A 21831-nucleotide genomic window follows, 5' to 3' on the forward strand; every position below is an offset into this window, starting at 1 on the left:
GTAGCTGGCTACATCAGAAACAGTAATTTTCGCGGGAAAGGCTCAGCCGTTGCACAAATATACAGAAGTTGCACTTTCCATGTAATGGACTCCTGCTTGACTTGTTTCAGACACTCCCCTACGAACTACTCAGACCCCTTTCCCCCTAGATCGTCAATCATGGCGGTTACGCTGCCGAAAACAGGCAACACTAAAAATACTAAAAAAAACTTACTTCAGTGTAACGTTTCGATGTTATGAAATTGAGTACATATGGTCAAAATGGAAAAGCACTGGATATATAAAATCTAGGCCGCAATAAAGCTAATGGGTAATAACTCTCGCCCTAACTTTTTTTCTTTTTGTCGTGTTTTCTCCTCTCACTCTGTCTGAAATAACATAACGCTTACAACTACAGTCTAAGACGGACACCTTCGGTACCGGCCGCAACTGTCCGTCTTAAGCCTGGTTCACACTAGCGACATAACGACATGGACATAACGACATAAAGAAAAGTTCAGATCTTTCCTTATGTCGTTATGCTTATGTCATTATGTTCCAACTATGTCGTTATGTTATGTTGTTCACACTGGTGACATAAAACATCAATGGGAGGTGCTTTTTGAATTTGCGTGACCTTGCCGTTATGTCGTTATGTCGCTAGTGTGAACCAGGCCTTAGAGAGGTGTCCGCTTTGTAGAGAGTCGAGGTAACATGACACCAGTAATGCTGAGATAATAAAGCTGAACCTATGCACAGTGCCTATACACGTAAGCAGAGAGGTTACCATTTAAGCGTCTTTTTTTTGGTATACATTTATCCTTAGGGCGCAGACTAACTTTGCAGTGAGTATACGAAGTTTGGAAGAATTTTCACTAATAAAAAACACTTCTCAAGTGTCCGTTAATGATTTTCCGTCTTAGAGAGGTGTCCGTCTTATACTAATAGTTACAGTATAATGACTGAAAAACGGCAGGGACCATCACCAGGTGTCCGTCTTATGGAGGTGTCCGTCTTATAGAGGCGTCCGTTTTGAGAGAGTTGACTGTAAATATGTTATTACAAGAGAGGATGACTTACTTCATCAGTTCTCTACAGTTGTTTAAATAGGATCCGGGGCCAAGGCTCCTGATAGGACCCTTTTAAAGGAGCTACACGTCACGGACAACGCAAGTTTTTTCATGTTTGTTGTTCGTAAACTGTCTTAATCTTCGTGAGTTGAAACCATCCTTCGTTATTTTCGCGTTTATATTACTCCTTTGTTGTTTTCTGTTACTGAAACTTTTATTTTAATTGAGGTTTCTTTCCTCCAGCTGAAAAATGACTTAAAATATCGTAACATTCCTCCAACATTGATGGCTTAACAAACGTCTCTTATTTTGCCTTGTGGAAACCTTCCCCCAACTAAACCAATATTGAATTTGTGAAGGTTGTTAGTCGATACAACATATTTAAAAACACCAACAAAATTAACATGATCTTTCAAGTGATGGGAGGTTCTTACAAAAAGTATGAATTTCAGGAAAAAGACCAGTTTCATGCTTGAGATAGAACCGTTGTCCGGTTCTTGACGTCACGAGCTTGTCACAGCTGGGTGCGGCATCAGGAAAACGCGCCAATTTTTTCTCAAGGGGCCTGGAGATAGTAGAACGTCAAAAGAAGAGGAGGTCTGGACGCTGGCATAAATTATTGTCAATCAAAATGGCGTCTACTCCTGCGAGTAGCGAAGTGGATCCCGAAGAAGATGCCGGCGGAATGAGAATTGACGCTCATAAGACGGGCCGAGCAGCCGAGAATCCAGACTTTGCAATCATTTGGTCATTTCTGGAGAACTTTAGACACCTTTTGCACTTTCCCGATCTGTCCCTGGACGATTTAGAAGATGGGTTCAACAGCCATTCGCCGGAAAATGGTAATTGACGACTATTTATTTCATTTGGTTGCAACTATCATGGCTTATTTCTGCAAAATCGGACAGATTTGTTTGCTTTGCGAACATAGATCGGCGCTTTTGAAGGCGTTTGTTGCCTTGTGGTTTTTGTTTTTGAGCCTGTAAATGTCGACGTCTGTTGCAAACTCCCTTTTTTTCGCGTCTTCGTGGCTCAGCTTTTGTTGGGCGCGCGAACAAAGCGCTTTTATTTCAAACAGCTGCAGAGTCTCACTCGAGTGTCAATTTCAACTTTCTTCACGATTTCAGCTCAGATGGCTTTATAATTTTCGAAATTGCCTAAAGATCCTACACTGAACCTTTATATTTTAGGAAAATATTTTCCATTGCATGCAAAGCTTTGGAGATTTTGATGATGCTGTGACAGAAACTAAGGCAACGCAGTATTGAATGTGAAAGCTCTCGGCCGCGAGTTTACAATTATGTATTTGGCGCGAATTTTCATTATTAATTTGCGCCAGACGTGTTTTGACCGTAGCTTTAGCGATTTTGTGGCAATCGCTTCTTAAGTTATCTTAAACGATTATCTTTTTAACATCTGGGTGTTGAAATTGGATCTAAATGTCCACGCAAAAGGCAAATTCGTAGCGCATTTTGTGTCATCACTCGATCTTCGTGATCTAATCTTTGCAATTGCTTCGAGCTGCTTTAATTAATATTATATGTTTTTAGAAAAAATTCATAACAACGCCATGTAGTATTTATACACAAAAATGTTACATTAATGACAGTTTTTAAACTCGAATCCAGGTACCGTATTTTGGAATTTTTTTCGCCCCAACGTTGATCAGAATGTAACTTCTCTTTAAGTTAAACGTCAACTGAAGGTCAAGTTCCATCACCAAGTCTAAAGCCTAGAGACAGTATGGAGAATTTGTGTGTGTGTTTTTTTATCAGTTGAATTTTCTAAACTGCAATTCAGATTTCTACATATGCCACAAGATGGTCTCTGAACTACTTGTACTAAACCTCAAATTTGCAGAACAAAAGTCATTTTTTGGCAAAAACACGGCCACATAACAAACAAGGATGATTTTCAAGCATTGTAAATGACAATTTCATTCAAATTGAGATAAACTTGAAAAAAGTCAGGCTGACCTTTTTCAAGTTTATCCGAACCACAATCTGTTTTAATCTTCTCGAATTTTGCCTATCCTTGCCCCTTTTTGGCCTTTCTGTGTTTCTTTTGAGTTATTCTATAGTTGTGAGCCGTTATTGTGATATTTCAGGTAATTCTATGACCCGTTGGTCAGTACCGAAATTGCCTAATTGCGTGACATAGCCCCTTAAAGTTTGGTTGCTCTCCCAGGGTAGATGTATGTGTAAAAATCAGACAAGGTTCTATTTTAAATGTTTTTCCTAACTGGTACTTTCCAACCCTTGATAAAACAATTTTCATAAGTCTGTTAACAGCCACCCGCCATCCTCAAGAAAAACCAGGAGAGGTGTCTGAGAAATCTGCATTCTTTTTCTTGGGCATCAGCTTCACTATCTGATAACATGTTTCTGTTGATAAATGGTCAAATGTACTATTGTTGAAACCATAGGTAATGTTGAGATGATAACAGAGTGTTTCAAGAAGCTACTAAGACGACTAGGAATCTCAGTAAACCCAGAAAAATGGGAGAAGTCATTGCTTAAGGTTTGTGATCATGATGTATTTTAGTTTTTAAGATGGAAGGCGCAGTGGCCTAATGGTTAGTGACAAGAGACCTGGCTGGGGTCACTGTGTTGTGTTCATAGTGCTTCTCTCCACCCAGATGTATAAATGGGTACCGGTGACATAATGTTGGGGGGTACTCTGTGATGCACTAGCATCCCATTCAGGGGGGAGTAAAATACCTACATGTAGCTGCTTAATGCTACCGAAACTGGAATATGCTCCGGCAATATGGGCCGCTTGGTTTGAGGCTTTCCTCTTTTAATTTTTAACAATGCCCAAAAATGACGTTAAGTGTATGAAAGAATTCATATTTGAACTGCAGATAGATGTAAAGTAAAGAAATGATCCTCGCAGCAAAATTGCAGTTAAAGAAATTCAAAGAGAGAAGCCTGAAATAAAATTCAGGGCTTGAACGGATTTGAACCTGTAACCTCAGTTACAGTTACCAAATAAATATAAGTTACAGTTGACCTATGTGGCCAATATGTAGCTTCATAGCTCAGTTGGTAGAGCATCACACCAGTATCACAAAGGTCACAGGTTCAAATCCAGACCTTACCATAAGAACTCTATGGTAAAACTTTGAAGGAATCAAACAAAGAGATTTTTCCATGGGGTTTGAAATTTTGCTGCTTTTTTTAGGTTGCTAAAGAACATAGCCTTGATTGTTCTTGGGATTTGGAACAATTTGGTTACGAGGAGCTTAAGATCTCATCCAAACTGGAACTTTTCAAGGTCTGTATGATTCTAGTTGACTACATGTAACTAATGGTTGGCTGACTTTTCAAGGTCATTGTTCTTGGGCAAGACAATTATTTTACTTTCATAGTGCCTCTATCTGTCAGGAGTATAATTGGATACCAGCCATCTTTTAGGGAAACCTAAAACAATTCTGCGGCCTATTAAATAGCTTGTGGTAGACAACCATTCCATCCAGTGGGAGTAGCAATACATGTACACATACAGTTCTGGCTGTGTGTGCCATTTGACCTTAGTGTGACTTTGAGAGGCGTTTTCCTGGGGTCTGTCCATTTCATGAGTTCGAGTTAGAATTTCGAGTTGAGTTCGATTTCGAGTTAGAATTTCGAGTTCGAGTTAAAATATCGAGTTCGAGTTGCTTGCGGTTAGCTCCTCTCTGGTTTGCTTGCGTTAGTTCCACTCCTATTTGCTTGGGGTTAGTTCCACTCCTATGTGCTTGTGGTTAGCTCTCATTTGGTGATAAGGGCGACACTATACGTGACCAACTGGGAAAATGTTACCCATAACTCGAACTCGAAATTTCTAACTGGAACTAGAAATGTCTAACTCGAACTCAAAATGTCTAACTCGAACTCGAAATTTCTAACTCAAACTCATAAATTCGATACACTCGTTTTCCTGGAGCACATTCCTAGAAGTAGTGGATGACCTGTAATTTTGGCCTGCAAAGTAGTAGCAGTATAGCAGGTCTCATTTATAAGCTTGTAATTCTCTTCTAGTGTAGAAGTTGCTATTGTTTTTGGGACTAGGAGCATTGTTCCTGTTGTCTGTTATATTGTTCCCTTGAAGGTAGCGAGCCATTCATGTGAGACCTAGTGAGAGTTACTACCCAACCCCAAAACAGAAATATTAAGATGGTTTCCGCCCAACATTCGAGCAATACAGGCAAAAATAAAGTTACCAAAAAGACCTCTTAGCATGGTAACAGTTTAAGTATAGCTAACAAAAACCTGCAAAAAATTTAGCACTCAAGCTGACCCCACGAGAGAGAAATGGATTTGAAATTGTCAATATTTCAGTTAAAACGGACGTTTCGCGCCAGTTCAAAACAAAATGGCGCGCGTTATAAACATTTTTATGAGGTTTGACTTTAATTTTCTCGAGAATGCTTTAGAATTTTATTACGGGGTCACTAAGACAAATGAATTTCGATAAGATCTTTTAAACAGTATACAAAATGTTGCTTTACTATGAGTAGATTTTTGGTACTTAATTTTCGCACTCTTTGCTCGAACTTTCAGCGGAATCCGTCTTAAATTAACATATATTTTTTTAAACATCTGTAACTTGTAGCTGCTGTTAGAATGCCAATTTGATCAGAATGATAAACTCAAGAGCTCTATAAATAAAGGCTTTGATGCTGACGAACTGCGCATGCAGCCTATTGGACGAGATGTAGATGGGCTCATTTACTGGTATCATGAGGTTAGACAGATTAATTTTTCTGTTTTCTTTTTATTATTTTACTTTATTGACAGTGTATTTCAAGAAACATATTCAGCAAGCAATAGAATGTAGTTGATAACATCACAACCAAAACATGTGGTGTGTAACGTCCTAATCGGGTATTGAATATTGAATGTTTGGTTGTCAAAATTCGATGTTTGAAGGATGTCAGACAATATTTTGCAAGATCAATCATGTAGTTCAACTACAACTACAACAGTACAGGTACTTATGTTGCTGTTGTCAACTTATTAGTGGATCTGTTTGATTTGTTTTAGGATGAGTCAAATGGTGTACGGCTATATACCACCGAGGAAGACGAAGTAAATTGTGAATCATGGAGATTGTTAGCTAGGTGAGTAAGGTTCTTACATTTGGTTTGTAAAAGAAAAGAAATCTGAAAATGCAATGGTTTTTATTAATGGCTGTTTAAAAAATAAGTAGTCACACATGCCTTGTTCTCTGGCAAGCAAAAAAAGGGGCTAACAGGCAATTTTAAAGGAGCTATTTCACGGTATTTCGCAGATTTTTTGGTCTAAACTGTTCTGAAATTAGTGTAAGGCAACTAAACCCATAAAAACATTAAGTTTGAACATCAAAAGGAAGATAAAACCTTAATTTGCAGATAGAAATCAACCTACAACTATAACCTATTTTGATGATGCATGGAAACAACTTGAAAGTGTTAGCCTATTAATTAATCTGTTTCCATCTGAGCCATCCACAGCCAAAAAAGTTTATTAACAGTTACTGTTTCAGTGCTCTAAAAACAGACCATTATTTTTAGGTTTCCTATGATAAAAATATAAATTTTGGCTGTTCAAAAAATAATGGTCCCTTAAATGTTTGATTGTTTTGTAGGGAGACTGATGAACTGGTGGAAGTTGTTGAATTTTTGGAGACCAAGTCAGTTGTGAACCCCAAGGAAATAGCGCTTGCTAAACGGGAGGAGATGAAAAAGAAGGGAGAGATCAAGAGCCCTGGCAAGAAGAAAGGAAGAAAAAGTGTGTTTCTTTAGTTCCATTCAATTTTGTTGCCACAAGTATCTGTAATAAAGGAAGCACCCTGTAAAGGGGGGATAAGGTTTATAAGTCTGTGGGGGAAGCGGACAGAGATGCTTGTCAGAAACTTAAATGAAACTGCTAAAGGAGACCAATTTCAGTGTTGCTTGTGCCTTTTGCGACCCCTTAAACAGGGCTGTCATTGAGGGCGTAACCCATAGCTCCTGTTACGGCTGAGTTTACTTGACATTACGGTTGAAGATGTCGATTTGTGTTGCACGTTACCCTTGTGTACAGAGTGAAATGCTACAGGTGATAACTTTTAATGTGATGGCTGCTTAAAAACTTACAGTTGATTTCAGTTTACTTTGGCCGCCCACTTTGCGAAGTTCGTTGGGAAATTGGAAACTTTGTTACGAAGTTGGCAATTACATTGCGAGTTTGTGAATCAAATTGCGAACTTCGATACAAAATTCCTAACTTCGACCCAAGTGAATTCGCAGGTTTGCTAGTTGAGGAGAAACAAGACATGCTGGAAGGAAGTCATGGTGATCTGAACTCTATAACTTTTAAGAAAACAAGGTTGCAGTGGGAATATCTCAGCGACTCTTGCGACTCAAACTACAAAATACTTGTTTAAACAAATATACTGAAGTCAACAAAAACCTTACAACATGTCTAGTTTCTCCTCAACTACCAAACTTTGGTGGGTAGTTCAGTCGGGCCAAAGTTGGGAACTTTGTATCGAAGTTTGCAATTTGATTCACAAACTCGCAACATAATTGGCAACTTCATAACAAAGTTTCCAATTTCCCAACGAACTTTGCGAAGCAGGCGGCCAAAGTAAACTGAAATCCTCTGTAATGACAGCCCTGCTTAAAGATACTGAATAGGTCTAGACCACCAACACAGCATGATGGCAATTTATATTGTTTTACTTGCAATACTAAATGAGACCTTGATGGCTTAAAATGTTGGCTTTCCTTCTTGTCTGAACACCCTGATGAGACCACAACCCATAATTTATACCTCTAAGCGAGACAAACATCCCTGCCCCCTTACATATGAGAGTCCCTACCCATCACAGAATATAAGAAAGCAATTCAAGTGAAAGTGCGCTAGGTGTATAGAACTACACTGTAAATATTAGGGAATGGTGGAAACCCTGTGATGAAAAAGCATCCCACCCAGGGGTGGGGTATAAATAATAGACACTTGTTTTCTGCTGAAACTAAAGAAAGACACCACCTTGATGCTGACTGATGGGCCACTTGGCTCATATGCGGACTTATGCTTTTTTACTTAAATTTTGCAGGCAAAAAGAAGGCAGCAGAAGAAGACTATGATGACGACAACCCATGTGCAAGATGTTTTTCAAATGTCAGGCCAGATTCAGTGAGTTAATTTGCTGTGTTTAATTTGAGCAGAGAGCTAAGTATACATAATTATACTGATAGGCAGTTAATTGGAAAGTTGCCTAAAACAAAGGATTTACAGTCCAGTATAATATTCATTTTATACAATGTATTGCCACAAAGTACAGTTGTTGTTACTTGTGACATTTTGAACTTGAATTTTTCACACTGTACATTGCTTGGCCAATTAAAAATAAAACCAACTTGAATTGTTGAATTCAGTGACAAAGATGGCAACAGATGCCAAATTACAAAAGGGGGAACTTTTGGGCTAAATATTTCAATATGTGCTACCCGTGGTATCCATGTAGCACTAAAATAGTTATTATCATTTTCCCACAGATTCTTCTGTGTGATAAGTGTGATGCCGCTTACCACACAGCTTGCCTTCGTCCCCCTCTGCTCACTGTGCCACAAGGAGACTGGTTCTGCCCATTCTGTCAACAGGTTGGTAACTTTTACTTGCATGTACAACCCTCCAAGTTTATTTTTTTCCTTAGTGGCCATTTGGCCACTGACTGCTCAAGTTTGGTCGCCAGTGAAAAAATTTAGTTGCCAAATTAAGCTCACGGTTTCAATCCTTCTTCTCAATTTTGGTCACCAGGCTGGCGACTTTGGTTCCAATTAAGTCGCCAGCTCTAAAATTTTAGTCGCCATGGCGACTAAAATGGTCTTAACTTGGAGGGTTGATGTAACACAAAACCTTTTATTAATTTTTATCAAGGTATTGTTGACTTATGAACACCTACCGGTACATGTATATTTATGGTACTGTACAAGGAAGGTCACTCTTTACAGGGCAAAAAGAAAAAAAGAAATCCACTTGCCCAGTTGGATAGTCAATCTCAGTTTTCACTTGCTTGGCAAAAAATAATATTTCTTGCCATCACTCAGGCTCTATTGAGGCTAATCTCACTTGGTTACAGGCCACCAAACATTTATTTTTACTTGCCAAACAGCAAAATTCACTTGTCCCGGGCAAGCAGAGCTGTTTTTTTTTTTTTCTTCCGTACCTGGGGACAAGAAAACATTTCATACATTTCTTAAAAAATTGCGTGAAAAGTCGCAATGTTGGCTCTGGTCTGTATGATAGTAAAGGGTCACTCTCTCCAGAAAGGGTGACTATTGCATAAGGGAGGGCAGTGGGGACTGTTTTGGTGTAAACACACTGGTAAATTTCCCTGCCTTCCAAGGGCAAGTCGCAGGCATGAATAGGCGGTGGGGGTGGGGGTGGGCAATATCAATATTTGGCTTGGTCAGCAGGGGCAACTTTTTTTTCATATTAAAATACAGGGCAGGATGATAACTTTCCCTATTGGGACAACATTTCTCCATACTTGTATAAACTGGCTCTAATACACATGTATTTATTTTGAATTTTAATTTTCAGTTGGTGTTGTTGGATATTTTAAAAGAGAAGAAAACACGGTTAGCAGCTCGAATGAAACTCAGGCAAAGACAAGCTAAAAGGTGATAATAGTGTGATAAAATTAGCATTGTTATTAAATTAAAATTGTTAGAATAAATTATTTCAAATTGTCAATATGCTGTATTCAGTCCATCCATTGAGCACCATCTCTTTAAACTGTGAAATTTAGAGTGACCTTAAATGGTATTAAAAACATTTATATGTATTTTAAGTTTTGTTGCAGCGATCTTATCTTTCTTCTTAAAAATCGTTTTCTTTCTAGCCAGAGTTAGCAAATATATCTCCCATTTCATTGTTGCATGCACCCTCGTCGTCTTTATTTGACAGAAATAATAGAATGTTGGAATCGGGGACAGAACTTTTGTTTTTACTTTCACAAAAACCTGTCAACGTGCGTACTTAGTGCGAATAGTTCTCGCTCTTTAACCGTTTAAAAGCAATCAACAACCGAAGGAAATGTGGTTGAAAACAAGACAAGGACAACTAAGGCTGGTCAAAAATTGTCTATCACTGTACGTCATAGAAAAGCTGTTAGTCTGTAGTGTAGCTCATATCTTTAAATCAGTTTCAGAAAATTGAGGAGAACTGGGAGCTATTCGAAATTAGGCAAAGGGAGTTGGGCGAGGCTAAAATCCAGGGAGGGGGAGAGGGAGACGTACATATGTACACACACAATCGAAGTCAGCTAAACGCCTGTACATTAACTATGAAAAAAGATGAACAAGATGATGAAGACGTATTCGCAAAAAGAAACATTAAATATTTTGTTATGCTGGCACTTTAATCAGAGTAATGACACCACTTTCTCCAGTGATAAAAAGTAAAACAACCTGCTCGACAACAACGTGATAAAACATGAAAATGCGTTTCTTGATCTGTTATAAAAATAATTCTCCAACTAATAATTGAAATTCTTTACAAAACGTTTGACGTAATTCGAACACATTTTACTTTACTGCCTTCTTTACTACTATCGGCTTTCGCTGTTATTTATATTTTAAAACCAGAATTCATTCTTTGTTCTTCAGGCAAAATGTCCCGTAAAGTCCAGCAATTCGCTACAATAATGCAAGTCTGCAGTTTTCCTGCTGCAACGACTGACAAGCACATTTACCGCCCAGCTCCAATCGGGCCTTGACTTCTGTTAGCATCGGCAGCCTAGCCGAACTGTTCTACGGCCCCTACGCCATCCACGGATTTAAAAAGCTGTGATGGTCGCAAACCGAAGGGAAAATACTTAATGAGCTGTGCAGTGAAAACGAACGAACTTTACACGGACCGCCACTTTTTTGTTTGTGGTTTACCTTAAGTCAACACATAGGCGCTCGGTGGTAAAAACCAAGCTAAATTATCGTACAAACTGACAAAGTGTTCGCGCGCTTTTATATTAGATTCAAAGAATCAGAAACTCGTCCTTTACTGTAATTTTGTAATTAATTCCAAAATAATGCAGATAACGGCTCCGTTTCTCGAAAAATTTAGTAAAAGTAGGCAGCTTATACGTGTAAATTATTTATAATATTAAAGGCAATCAATTGAAACATTTATTTTTTCAGTGGAGCTATAAGTGGAGTAGAATATTTATAACTTATTTTGAAATTAATAAAAAGCAAGTCTAGTTGTCGGTCGTCAATACAGAGACAAGAATAAAATTCTTCTTATACATTTTACTTTGTATTTTCTGGCATTTCTTGTATTAGGTAAAAAAAACCTTTTCAATCCAACGTTTTCAATCCAGCCGGCTCGAAAATCCGAAATGTACGATGTTGGGGGTAATTCTGGACAAGATTACACCTACTCAATGCTTTGTACCAAGTGAAAAAATGTTTATTAAAATACTAAGGGCGGTCTGTATTTATGCCTGTAAACTTAGCGACGGTTGATAGATGTGGAATTGTGACCTCTTACAAAGAAAGTTCTCCCTGGAATTTTAGGATTAAAACGACAAAAATGTGATTGAAGCATTGCAAATATTGAACGAAGATGGTTGTGGGTTCAAGATGTGTCATTTTGCCACAATGAGTGGCTTCAAAACAAATAAAACTTCACGAAATTTGAAAAACAAAGGAAAAACACGGATAAAAGAATGAAGTTTTTGTCAAGAGTACTGTGAAAATAGAACTTTGATGTGTTTTCTTTTGATTTGAAGGTAAAAACTCGTTGTAAAAACATCACATTCGCGCTTCAGTTAGCTTTTCAGAAGTTCTTTTATATTTTGGGAAGTAATGTCTCCAGTCGTCGGCACAGATGTCAATTTAATTTGACAACTGTTTCATATAAACTGGAGTTGTTCTGAGCCTGTTGAGTGGCACATGATCCGCCATAGATAGGGTGGCCATGTGTGGCAGGTCAACGGCTGTAAACTTTTTTGATCAACTTTTCTTGGGACCACCTTGTTCTCTTATTTAGTACTTCACCACAACAATTGTGGTACTATTCATTTACTTGAATATTAAATTATGCCCTATTTTCTATGAAAGCGGTACTTTTAAAGTGATTTTCTGTTCATCTTTCGCTATACAATCGTGTGTTTTTAAAAAAAAATAATTATTGTGTAGTTGTCAACTACGCATGCGCAGTAGCGTTTTTCGTTAACTGTTTGTCTGGTTATGTCTTTCAGGCTGGGTTTTGCTGGTATTGACTTGGACAACATCTTGCAGGTATTTTATTCGCATATTGCGTATTTGTTTTAAGAATCTATTGTTTTTAAAACGTTCAAACAACAGGGGGATTTTTGGGGGAGGGGGTGGGCAGGGGGTGGTTTTGCGCATTTCTCGGGTGGCATCTTGTTTGTTGACTTCCGCTGCAAAATCTCGTTTCAAATTTACCTGTTAGGTCACGAACTGCGCCTTTTCGCGTTCACTAACGCAAAAGAACAAATGAAACCGTGGTGTGGCACTTGTGTGATCTACACGTTTGATGTGGCGTGACACCGGCGTGAGCCATTTAAGCATAGCGTGACACGAGAGTGACCAAGATCCCCAAATAATTAGGTGCGAGCTTGAAAGACAAAACCGAATGCGTGAAGATTTGTGAGCGCTATCGACCAAGTGTCCATGCAGTTTTTATTCTTGAATTTGTTATCTATTGGTGTGACAAATTAATTCACCATTTTGGTAATTAGTTTCATTTATGTGCGATTTTGGCCGTCCGTTAAGCTTTCTGGTATTTCGCTTATATTTGACAGTATTAAATTGCTACATTTAGAGAGGAAGCCACATCAGCTCTAGGCTTTTGTACATTATGCTTTTGTTTTCCCACTAAAATGCTCCACCTTAATGCTCCATTTTTCCCACTAAAATGCTCGATCTCCCCCAAAAAAGTCACTAAAATGCTCGGATAATGCTCATTATACAAACGGTTTTTTAAAATTAATTTTAAAGCTTTTAACATTGTGGTAACTGTTAACACTTACACAAACGTACAAGTGTTGCAAGTAACAATAACAACATAAACAAGTTCATAAATACAGCCAAAAAACATAATCCTCGAAATCATCTACGAGGCTAAGTACAGAAAGTAGTTGACTATCTCAAGAAAATTATTTGTAGAGTGAATTTTGAGTTTTAGTTGTCATTTTCTCTAAAAAAATTCAAAAAAAAAATTCTAATTTCTCGGAAAAAAAAAAACAATTTTCCGGGAAAATGCCACTAAAATGCTCAAATAATGCCCAATGCTTTTGCCTCACTAAAATGCCCGAAAAAATGCTAGCATAATGTACAAAAGCCTAATCAGCCCTAGCTGGTTTTCATGCGGGTCTTGTCGTCGCAAATTGATAGGCTCTATGTGACAGTTGTCGGAAATGGCGTGTGCAGTCATCTTAAAAAAACTGCAAGGATCAAACCGCCTTTTGTGAGATCAAAACATTTTGTTACATTAACTCTTTCAGTGCTAAAGTCGACTTTTGTCGACATTTGGAGGAGCAGTCAATGAACCACTTGTGACGTCATTAATTTGAAAGCCAGCAGATTTTGGCGATAAGCATCTGATAGAGCTAGGTTTGACCTTTTCAAAGAACTATTCATTTTGCGTATCGATCTCATCCTGATCTCATCACTTTTTGGTGCAAAATCGGTGCTTAAACAGGTCAAAACACCTGTAAAAGATCGAGGTCCTCTTTTCAGGGTTTACCAGTGTTTTAGTCCAAACTTTTTTGGTCTAAAGGAAGGACGGATACAGTAGAAAGAAGTGGAAATAACAAAGCCGAGAAAAACGAAAGGAAAAGGAGCAAGAAAAAAAAAATGGAAACGATTTTGCAAAACAAACAAAAAAGTCCAAATTGTGGCTTATGCGCATGCGCCAAAGTACAATTTTGTACATTTTTCCATGGAATCTTCGTCAAAATCTTGCTGCATCGTGGAAAAGTGTTTTTTAAGCAAAGTTAAGGGAAATTCAGGATCGTAGCATCACAAATTCAGTTTAACGGTAAAAAAAAACCTGTTATTGGAGAAATTTAGCACTGAAAGGGTTAAAGCATTTTGCAACTTCAAATGTTTGTCAGATCAAAACATTGTCTAAGATTTAAACATTTTGTGACATCATACATCTGGGATCAATTATTTTTGTAAGATCAAAACATCTTGCAAGCACAAACATCAAAAAATTTCTATCCGTGTGCGAGCGTTTCTCAGTGTTTTTGCGCTTTTGTGTCGCCTATCCAAACCAGTATTAACTGTTTCCTTGCTTTTTTGTAGAAAACATCAGACGATGAAGAAGATCAAGGAATAAGACGATCTGGTCGCTCAAGGAAAAACGTCGACTACACGTTCAAAGAATTCGAAGACGACATCACATCGGCCGTGGAGCACGACAAGAAGAGATTCAAAGGGGAGGAGGTTAACGGAGAGGAACAACATTTATTGTACTCCAAACCTGCTTACGAGACAGGCAACTTTCTCGCGTCAAGACAACGAAACACCCGCAGATCCCGTAGACTTTTGGACCTTGATTATGAAAGTGACTCGGAGTCGCGGGCGAGTGGGTACGAGTACGAGGCAAATTCTGATGACGATAGTCAGCGGAGTTCCACGGTCAGCGGATTCTCTCGCCTCCGAAGGACACGAAGGGTTATCGATGAAGACGACGACGAAAACGGCGACGATGGCAAAAAAGGGGAGAAATCGATTGTTACGAAAGGTGAGAAAGAAGAGGAGGAGAAAGAGAAGGATCATTCAGACGAAGAGCAGCCCGAAAGTTCAGAATTAGCAGAACAACAAGAAAACGACAAAGAAACGGCAAAGAAATCCGACAACGAAAAAGCGAAAACGAGCGGAGACGGCAAAGACGCAAACCAGAAAGTTATGAGCTTAGCGAGTGAAACAGAAGCCGTTACGACTAATATTTCACCCTCGCAACCTCAAAACACAACTCTCCCAGGTAACAAGATCCAGCCGCACTCTCGGATAGCTTCTGTGGCGCCAGTAGCTCGCAGTCAGCCAGTTGCTGACATGAACAACTACAGAAACCCCGCCAACTACCCCCCAGAGGGCGTTTTTCCAAATCCTCCCAACTTTGACATGTTCAAGCCACAATTTCCTGCAAAGCAGGTTCCAAACTTCGTTGGACCAAATTTTGGAGGCGTTAATTTAGCTACGCCAAACATTGCAGGAAATAACTTTACGAGCAACAATTCGGGAAGTGTTAACATTTCGCCGAGTAATGTACCAGGAATTACTCAAGGAGGAGCAACTTTTCCCGGGGTTCAAGGAGTTGGAACTCCAAATACGAGGACAAATTTCGGGGGACCCGGTCTTTCGGGACCTAATCCGGTAGCGCCAAGTTTTCCAGGTTCCACTCCTAATTTTCCAGGTGGCAATCTAGGAGGGCAGAATATCTCTGGTACAAATTTTAGTGGGTCTTTCGTCGGAGAACTAAACAACTTAGGAACTGGCGTGGGGACCAATTTTGGAGGAACCAATTTCGGTGGAGGTAACGCAACTGGGGCTGGCGTAGGAAGTTTTGGTGTCATGAAGAACCCAACGCAAAATGTGCCCGGCTCTTTTTGGGGAGCCCAGAATGACTTTAACAACATGTATAACTATCAAGGATTTCCTTCTTCAACGGGAGGGGCACCAGCTCCCGTCACTAGTCCCACAAACAACCAGACTTTACCGCCCCCACCATACCCCCCTGCGGCAAGATTTGCAGGTGCCAACCAGTATGGAAACTTCAACCAACAGTTTCAAGGAAATTCTAACATGCAGAATAATTACGTTGCACCACAACAGAGCAGCTATTTCCCAGCTACGCCTCAACAGCCGCCGCCACCTTATCCTTCAGGGAATTCACTAAATGCGAACTTCTACACGAACAATACACAAGAAGGTGGCCTTGCGGGTAACCAGTGGACTTATCCCGAGGGATACGGGTATTATCCCGGGCAAGGAAATGCCGCTGGACAGAATTTTTAGAACAACTTCATGCGTCTTGTTCACACCAATTGAATCTATATAGTTCAACGTCGTGGGTCCAAAATTGACAAAACACAGTCCTGAGAAAAACAAAAGTCCACACGCCATATACTCGTGGTTCCAATAGATTAACTTTCAGGCAATACAACGTGCCAGAAGCAAGGGAAAAACGCAAGTACTTTGAAGTTCTTACAGCGTTTGCATCAAGCAACATAAACAGTACAGCAGTTTTTGATTTATTGCAAAAATACGTTAAGCATGTTCGTATACCCTCGTGTAAAACCAATCAGCAATATTAAGTGCCAGAGGCAAGGGAAAAACGCAAGTACTTTCAAGTTCTCATAAACGCATTTTACAGCATCAAGCAATATAAATAGTACAGCAGTTTTTTAATTATTGCAAAAATACGTTTACGTAACCATGTTCGTGTTAAACCAATCAGTGTATCCAATCAGAATGCCCGTTATATTAATCAGTTTTATTATTGTATATATATATCATACGCAAGCGGTATGCGCGATTTGTTTGTTTGTATTTCATATCAAAGGCCACTTCTTTCACCTTGTGGTGAAATTCGAGATTTACACAACAAATTCGAGATCTATACAAAGCTTTTTTTTAAATTCATTCAGTTGTGGTAAATAAACTGTATTCATTTCGAAATCAATCCACAATCATCGTAACCATTTTTTTCTGTATATTAGAATTATTGCTTCAGTCTGTTTCAAGTTTATTTGTTTTTCACGTTACTGAACCATTTGCCTCAAGTTTGAAATATGTAAATGGGACTGTGTCAGGGCTGAGATTATTTTTCATTGCGTTTTGACAAATGCTATGAAAAAAGAAATTTCCTCTATGGATCTAAAATGCAAACCATTGCTTCATAGGCCGTTTTACGGATACGGCATTTGCCCCCTTCGCATCCTATAATGCTTATTAAAATGATTTATTCTTTTATTGTGATAATTCCGCAATTACCATAATAAAAGAAAATATATATATTATAGGATGCGAAGGGGGCAAAGTCAATATCCGTAAAACGGCCTATTACAAACAAATACGTTTCCCGGGCGTTTGAAAAACTGTTCAGCCCAGTAGTTTTTCCTTAAAGCCATATCGAACTCCGTTTTAATCTTCTTCAATATTTTCCCATCCGTACCTTCTTTTGTATTTGCTGTGTTATGGAAATGTTCCTTTACTGTTTTAAGTGGTTATATTTGTATATTCCACTCAAATTTGCTGGCCATTTTCTTATGGCTAAAATCCGTGACACGTTTTCTTCAAATACTACTTACAAATTATCATACATTTCGTTTAATGATTGTTATGAGAGTTTCGCTCTACATCAAGACTATCCACTAGTTGAACATATTTATTCTCATTACCTGTTTGTTTGATAATGTATAAATGTATGGAGAAATCCGATGTTAATCTCTCTTGAGAATAGCCATCACGCAGACGTTCTTTTGGCTCGTCACGCAGTCTTTCCTCGTGGGAAGAAATATTGCGTGACGAGCCAAAAAACGTCTGCGCAGGAGGCTATCTTGAGAATAAATCGATTTTTTTTCACACCTTGATTACATTATATTATTGAGAACATTATCTTTTTATATATCTTATTTCGTAATTGAATGTAAATAGTATTGTTTCGGTTGTTGCATCGTTCTAGCAACCTGTATATGTTGCGGTGGAAATATCAGATTTAAAGGTTTTATAATAAAATGATATACGACGGGAAATGCCTGTTGCAATTCAGATGTCTTCACCGTCCGTTTTGGATCTGTTGCCCAATGAACTTGCGCTATAAAACGCTGGTGTCTTGCGCAGAGCGGCTTGAAGTACTCTTCTTCCCTCTGAAAGCGATGCTAGTTCATTGCAGGTTAATTAGCCCGTCTCCCCCTCCCCCAAACTTTTGTGAAGTAACCCTAACAAATTGCCCGTATGCATTTCTATCACAAAGATCCTTTTCATTTTGAACCAGGCCCGCTCGTCTGCAGACCAATTTTCTAAAAAAAAGAAGGCAAAAAATTTTTTTTTTCTCCCCCCCCCCCCCGCCACCCCCCCCCTCTCTCCTTTCTATCTCCATATTGGGTGGACCGGGCATATAAAATATACCCCCCCCCCCCCCCCATTTAAAAAAAAAAAAAAAAAAAAGGGGGGGGGCGGGGGGGGGGGGGGGGGGGGGGGGGGGGGAGGGAAAAAAAAAAAAAAAAAGAAGCGGTGAGATCGATATTAAATATTTCACCTCTGTCAAATACAACACCACGTTCAAATTTTTTAATAGTGATTTATATTTTGTTCTTTTCATACACCATAGCTTTATTATTTAAGTTAGATGATGAGTTCATAGTTTAAGTCCTTTAACTTTGTTCTTCACAAGTTGTATTACTGTTACAGTTAACAAAAGACCAAAATTACCACCTCTCGATCATTTACGGTGGAACTTCAAACTATGGGCCACCTCAGGTCTCGGGCTGGCTTCCAGTGGCAGTCACTCTCAGTAAGGGGCCCTCTTCCACGCTTTGTCTCTAATGACTGTGCATATACCCTTATGAGTGAATAAAGTTGGTTTCCTTTGTCTTATCCGTTTAACCCATTCTACGCACCCTTCACAACTGCTAACTAGCTTTTAACCTGGGAACCAATTAAACTCAGAAACTAGAATCCCATTAAACCCCTCAACCCCTCGGAAGGTAGTGGTTTAGACGGCTACGCCCTTTTCCAAAGGGAACACGCGGTCACGCAAACTCCGTTAATAGAAGTCGTCATCATCATCATCATTGTCATCAATGACATCATCTATCCCGGTCACCATTGTCCAGGGTTTGTTTCTGTTCTTGTCAGTAGCAAGTTCATCATCGTTTTCAAGTCCTTTTAGCGCCATTATGTCTCCTTCGGGAAGATCCTCGTCTTCATCAAAATCATCCTCGTACAAACTGAGGGGGTAAGACACAAAACAACGTGTCATAAAATATACTTCTTTCTTAAACAGCACATTGAACAGCTTGTTACCAGAAATTGTAAATTGTTAGTAGATCTAATTCTACAATGAGCGCCAAAAGTGTTGAGTCATTCGGCGGCACTTTTTGAGTACCTTTGACAAATTTTACCGTTGACCACTCGATATAGTCCCCTCCCCCGAAACAATGTTGGATTTACTATCTGAAAGACTTTGGCCTCGTTTGTGTATAACAGTGAAAAGGGGGAGGGGAAGTGGTTCACAAGCTGCAACGGATTTAAAGAGGGAAAATGGGAATGTTAAATTAAGTATTCATTTCAACCAACTTTCTCAAGGACTTTTGTCCCTCATTGTAGGATTATTATAGTACATAATGTAGTTTTCAGTAGCAATATCTGGTTCCAAGTTTTAGTTTAAGGGCTCGCGGCTCACTTGAAAACCATTACATAATTACAGGTTTCCTGATTTGTAAAATAAAGATGATGATGATAAATTCAAAGAGAGAGAGAAAACAACAACAACAACAAAATAAAATTGTAGAGTGTACAATGTTTAGCTTTTGTAAGTTTAAGAAATGTTTTCTAAACGTGGTGTATCATGGCGCCATTTTAAGTAAAATGTAACGTGACAGTTCCGAGGTGAAAGATGAATATACCGTAAAATTCCGGTTATAAGCCCCCCGCTTATAAGCCCCCCCCCCGGTTATAGCCTGTTCCAGGCTCTCGGTAGTTATTTATAGGCCCATCATCCTGGAAACCAAAAAATACATCCGGTTATAAGCCCCCCCCCCCCCGGATATAAGCCCCCTTCTACCGGATGACAGTACTGAACAGGGCTAAATGTCACTTTTTGTGCGTTTTTAACTTAAAAACGTATTTCGATCAACACTCCCGAGGCTCGTTTCGAAACGTTTTTTTTCCTTCCGCTTATAAGCCCTCCCGAATATAAGCCCTTCCGCTTACAAGCCCACACAAAAACCCTTACGAAGTTGTATAAGCCCAGGGCTTATAACCGGAATTCTACGGTATATCAGTGAAAAAATATTTTAGTGTTAAGTAAAATTAGTTACGTAAATAACTTAGCTCGGATGGAGTCTGATTGCACGTTCAAAGTTGGTTTGAGTTCTCTGATAAGTAGCATCTTATAAATGAGGTGCTAGGCGCGGAAAAACGTACCCTTCTGTCTGTTCATTGGCTCCTTCTTCAGCCACCAGTAAGTCGTATTCTTCTTGTGCGTATCTCTCCCAGTCTGTCCGCTCATTGCCATCGCTGTCTTGTAAATCCTATGAAAAATAGCAATTTTATACAACTTGATACTTTGATACAAGGTTTGTTTCGTTGAAGACATTAAATCAGAATTCTTGAAGTAGGGGCGGGGGGAGGTTGTTTGTTTTGAGTGCCGGACGGGTCTATTACAACCCTCCAAGTTCATTTTTTTTTTCCTTAGTGGTCATTTGGCCACCAACTGCTCAAGTTTGGTCGCCAGTGAAAAATTTTAGTCGCTAAATCAGGCTTACTCTTTCAATCCTTCTTCTCAATTTTAGTCGCCTGGCTGGCGACTTCAGTTCCAAAATTTTACTTTAGTCGCCATGGCGACTAAAATGGTCTTTACTTGGATGGTTGTATTATCTTAGTTGAAAATGAGTAAGGGTCGGACCTCGGGGCAGAGGCTCTCTTTCAGTACCAACCCCTCCCCTCCAGGGGAATTTAGTTAGTGTCAAAAGGTACTCGAGAAAAGCATCCCGGGTTCCACCAAAAAGGGTCGAACCGTCTGCACACTGTCCAGCCACTCAACCACGGTGCTATAAATTATGAGGCTCGTGGGAGCTAGGCCACATGACAAGGTTGCAATACAGTAAAAACCCGCGTGTAAGAACCTAGGTTTTTTCAAGTAAGCCTAAACAGGTTCTTATATAAATGGTATTTAGTGTTAAATTAGGCTAACTAGGTTCTTAATAAGGTTCTTAACTTTTTTCAAGAAATAAAGTAGAATTTTTAAATGATCTGGTCTTTAATGTCCAATAACAGTATTCTTGAAGGCTTCGGTAAGCAAAATTCTATACTATTTTGATCTGATTCTGTTAAAATCAAACCTATACTGTAACCTTCACTATAATTCCCAATAAATCTTGTATACAAAACAACACAACATGATAAAATGTCAAAGTTCCTCTTTAAAAATGTCCACTGACAGTTGATTGGAATTTGTACTTATCTCATACAATGTCTTTTTGAAAATAAGAACCTGTTTTAGAATTCTAGCCTAAAATGGTTCTTATATGAAGGGTGCTTAAAAATGAAATTTTAGTCTAACAGGTTCTTAAAGGTTATGCACCTATCAATGTTAAGCCCGAGGGGGGGGGGCGGGCAAGGGGTGGGGATTTTGACATTTTCTATAAAAAAATGTCAAATTCCCCACCCCGGGACAAAATAATTGGTCAAAATCCCCATGAAAGGTGGTCAGATGTCCTTCAAACCTTCTATATATGACCAAAATCCCTACCCTGGGGCCATCACGTACGATCAAAATCCCTACCCTGGGGACCTACCTCACGATCAAATTCCCGTGGTTAGCCCGACCCCCCCCCCCCTCGGGCTTAACATTGATAGGTGCATTAGGTTCTTATATGCGGGTTTTTACTGTATGGCTATTTTTTCCATAATACTGCTATTTGTGTTTCTACTGTTTTAGTTTGTTGTCCAAAATGAGAGGAATGAAACAAAAAGAAAGGGAACGATAATACAATACCGTAAAATTCCGGTTATAAGCCCCCCCGCTTATAAGCCCCCCCGGTTATAGGCCCATCAACCTGGAAACAAAAA

General features: G+C 39.2%; 2 protein-coding genes across 3 annotated transcripts in view; one reads left to right on the forward strand and one right to left on the reverse strand.

Moving 5' to 3' along the window:
- The first annotated feature begins 1680 nt into the window (after nt 1–1680).
- LOC144662547 (uncharacterized) lies at nt 1681–16929 on the forward strand. Of its 2 annotated transcripts, XR_013572471.1 has the most exons (12): nt 1681–1891; nt 3475–3569; nt 4233–4325; nt 5643–5774; nt 6074–6150; nt 6657–6799; nt 8112–8191; nt 8554–8658; nt 9602–9681; nt 12261–12300; nt 14335–16326; nt 16359–16929. XR_013572471.1 is itself a non-coding variant. In XM_078523377.1 (11 exons), the coding sequence occupies exons 1-11, from the start codon at nt 1681–1683 to the stop codon at nt 16048–16050; spliced, it is 2772 nt and encodes a 923-aa protein (XP_078379503.1). In that variant the 3' UTR covers nt 16051–16929. The 2 variants fall into 2 exon arrangements, 1 of the variants encoding a protein (XP_078379503.1); XM_078523377.1 differs by having other exon boundaries at nt 14335–16929.
- Nucleotides 16930–18305: 1376 nt separating this feature from the next.
- LOC144662561 (serine/threonine-protein phosphatase 2A regulatory subunit B'' subunit beta-like) overlaps nt 18306–21831 on the reverse strand; it is a 32169-nt gene continuing 28643 nt past the window's right edge. Inside the window, exons 14-15 of the mRNA XM_078523402.1 lie at nt 20185–20291; nt 18306–18986 (exon numbers count right to left, since the gene is read on the reverse strand). Coding sequence (XP_078379528.1) covers nt 18803–18986; nt 20185–20291 — 291 coding nt within the window. The 3' untranslated portion in view covers nt 18306–18802. The remainder of the gene's footprint in view (nt 18987–20184; nt 20292–21831) is intronic.

The sequence above is a fragment of the Oculina patagonica genome, chromosome 8 (genome assembly GCF_052425735.1).
Source record: "Oculina patagonica isolate OP01 chromosome 8, crgOcupat, whole genome shotgun sequence".
In the NCBI taxonomy this organism is placed as follows: domain Eukaryota; kingdom Metazoa; phylum Cnidaria; class Anthozoa; order Scleractinia; family Oculinidae; genus Oculina; species Oculina patagonica.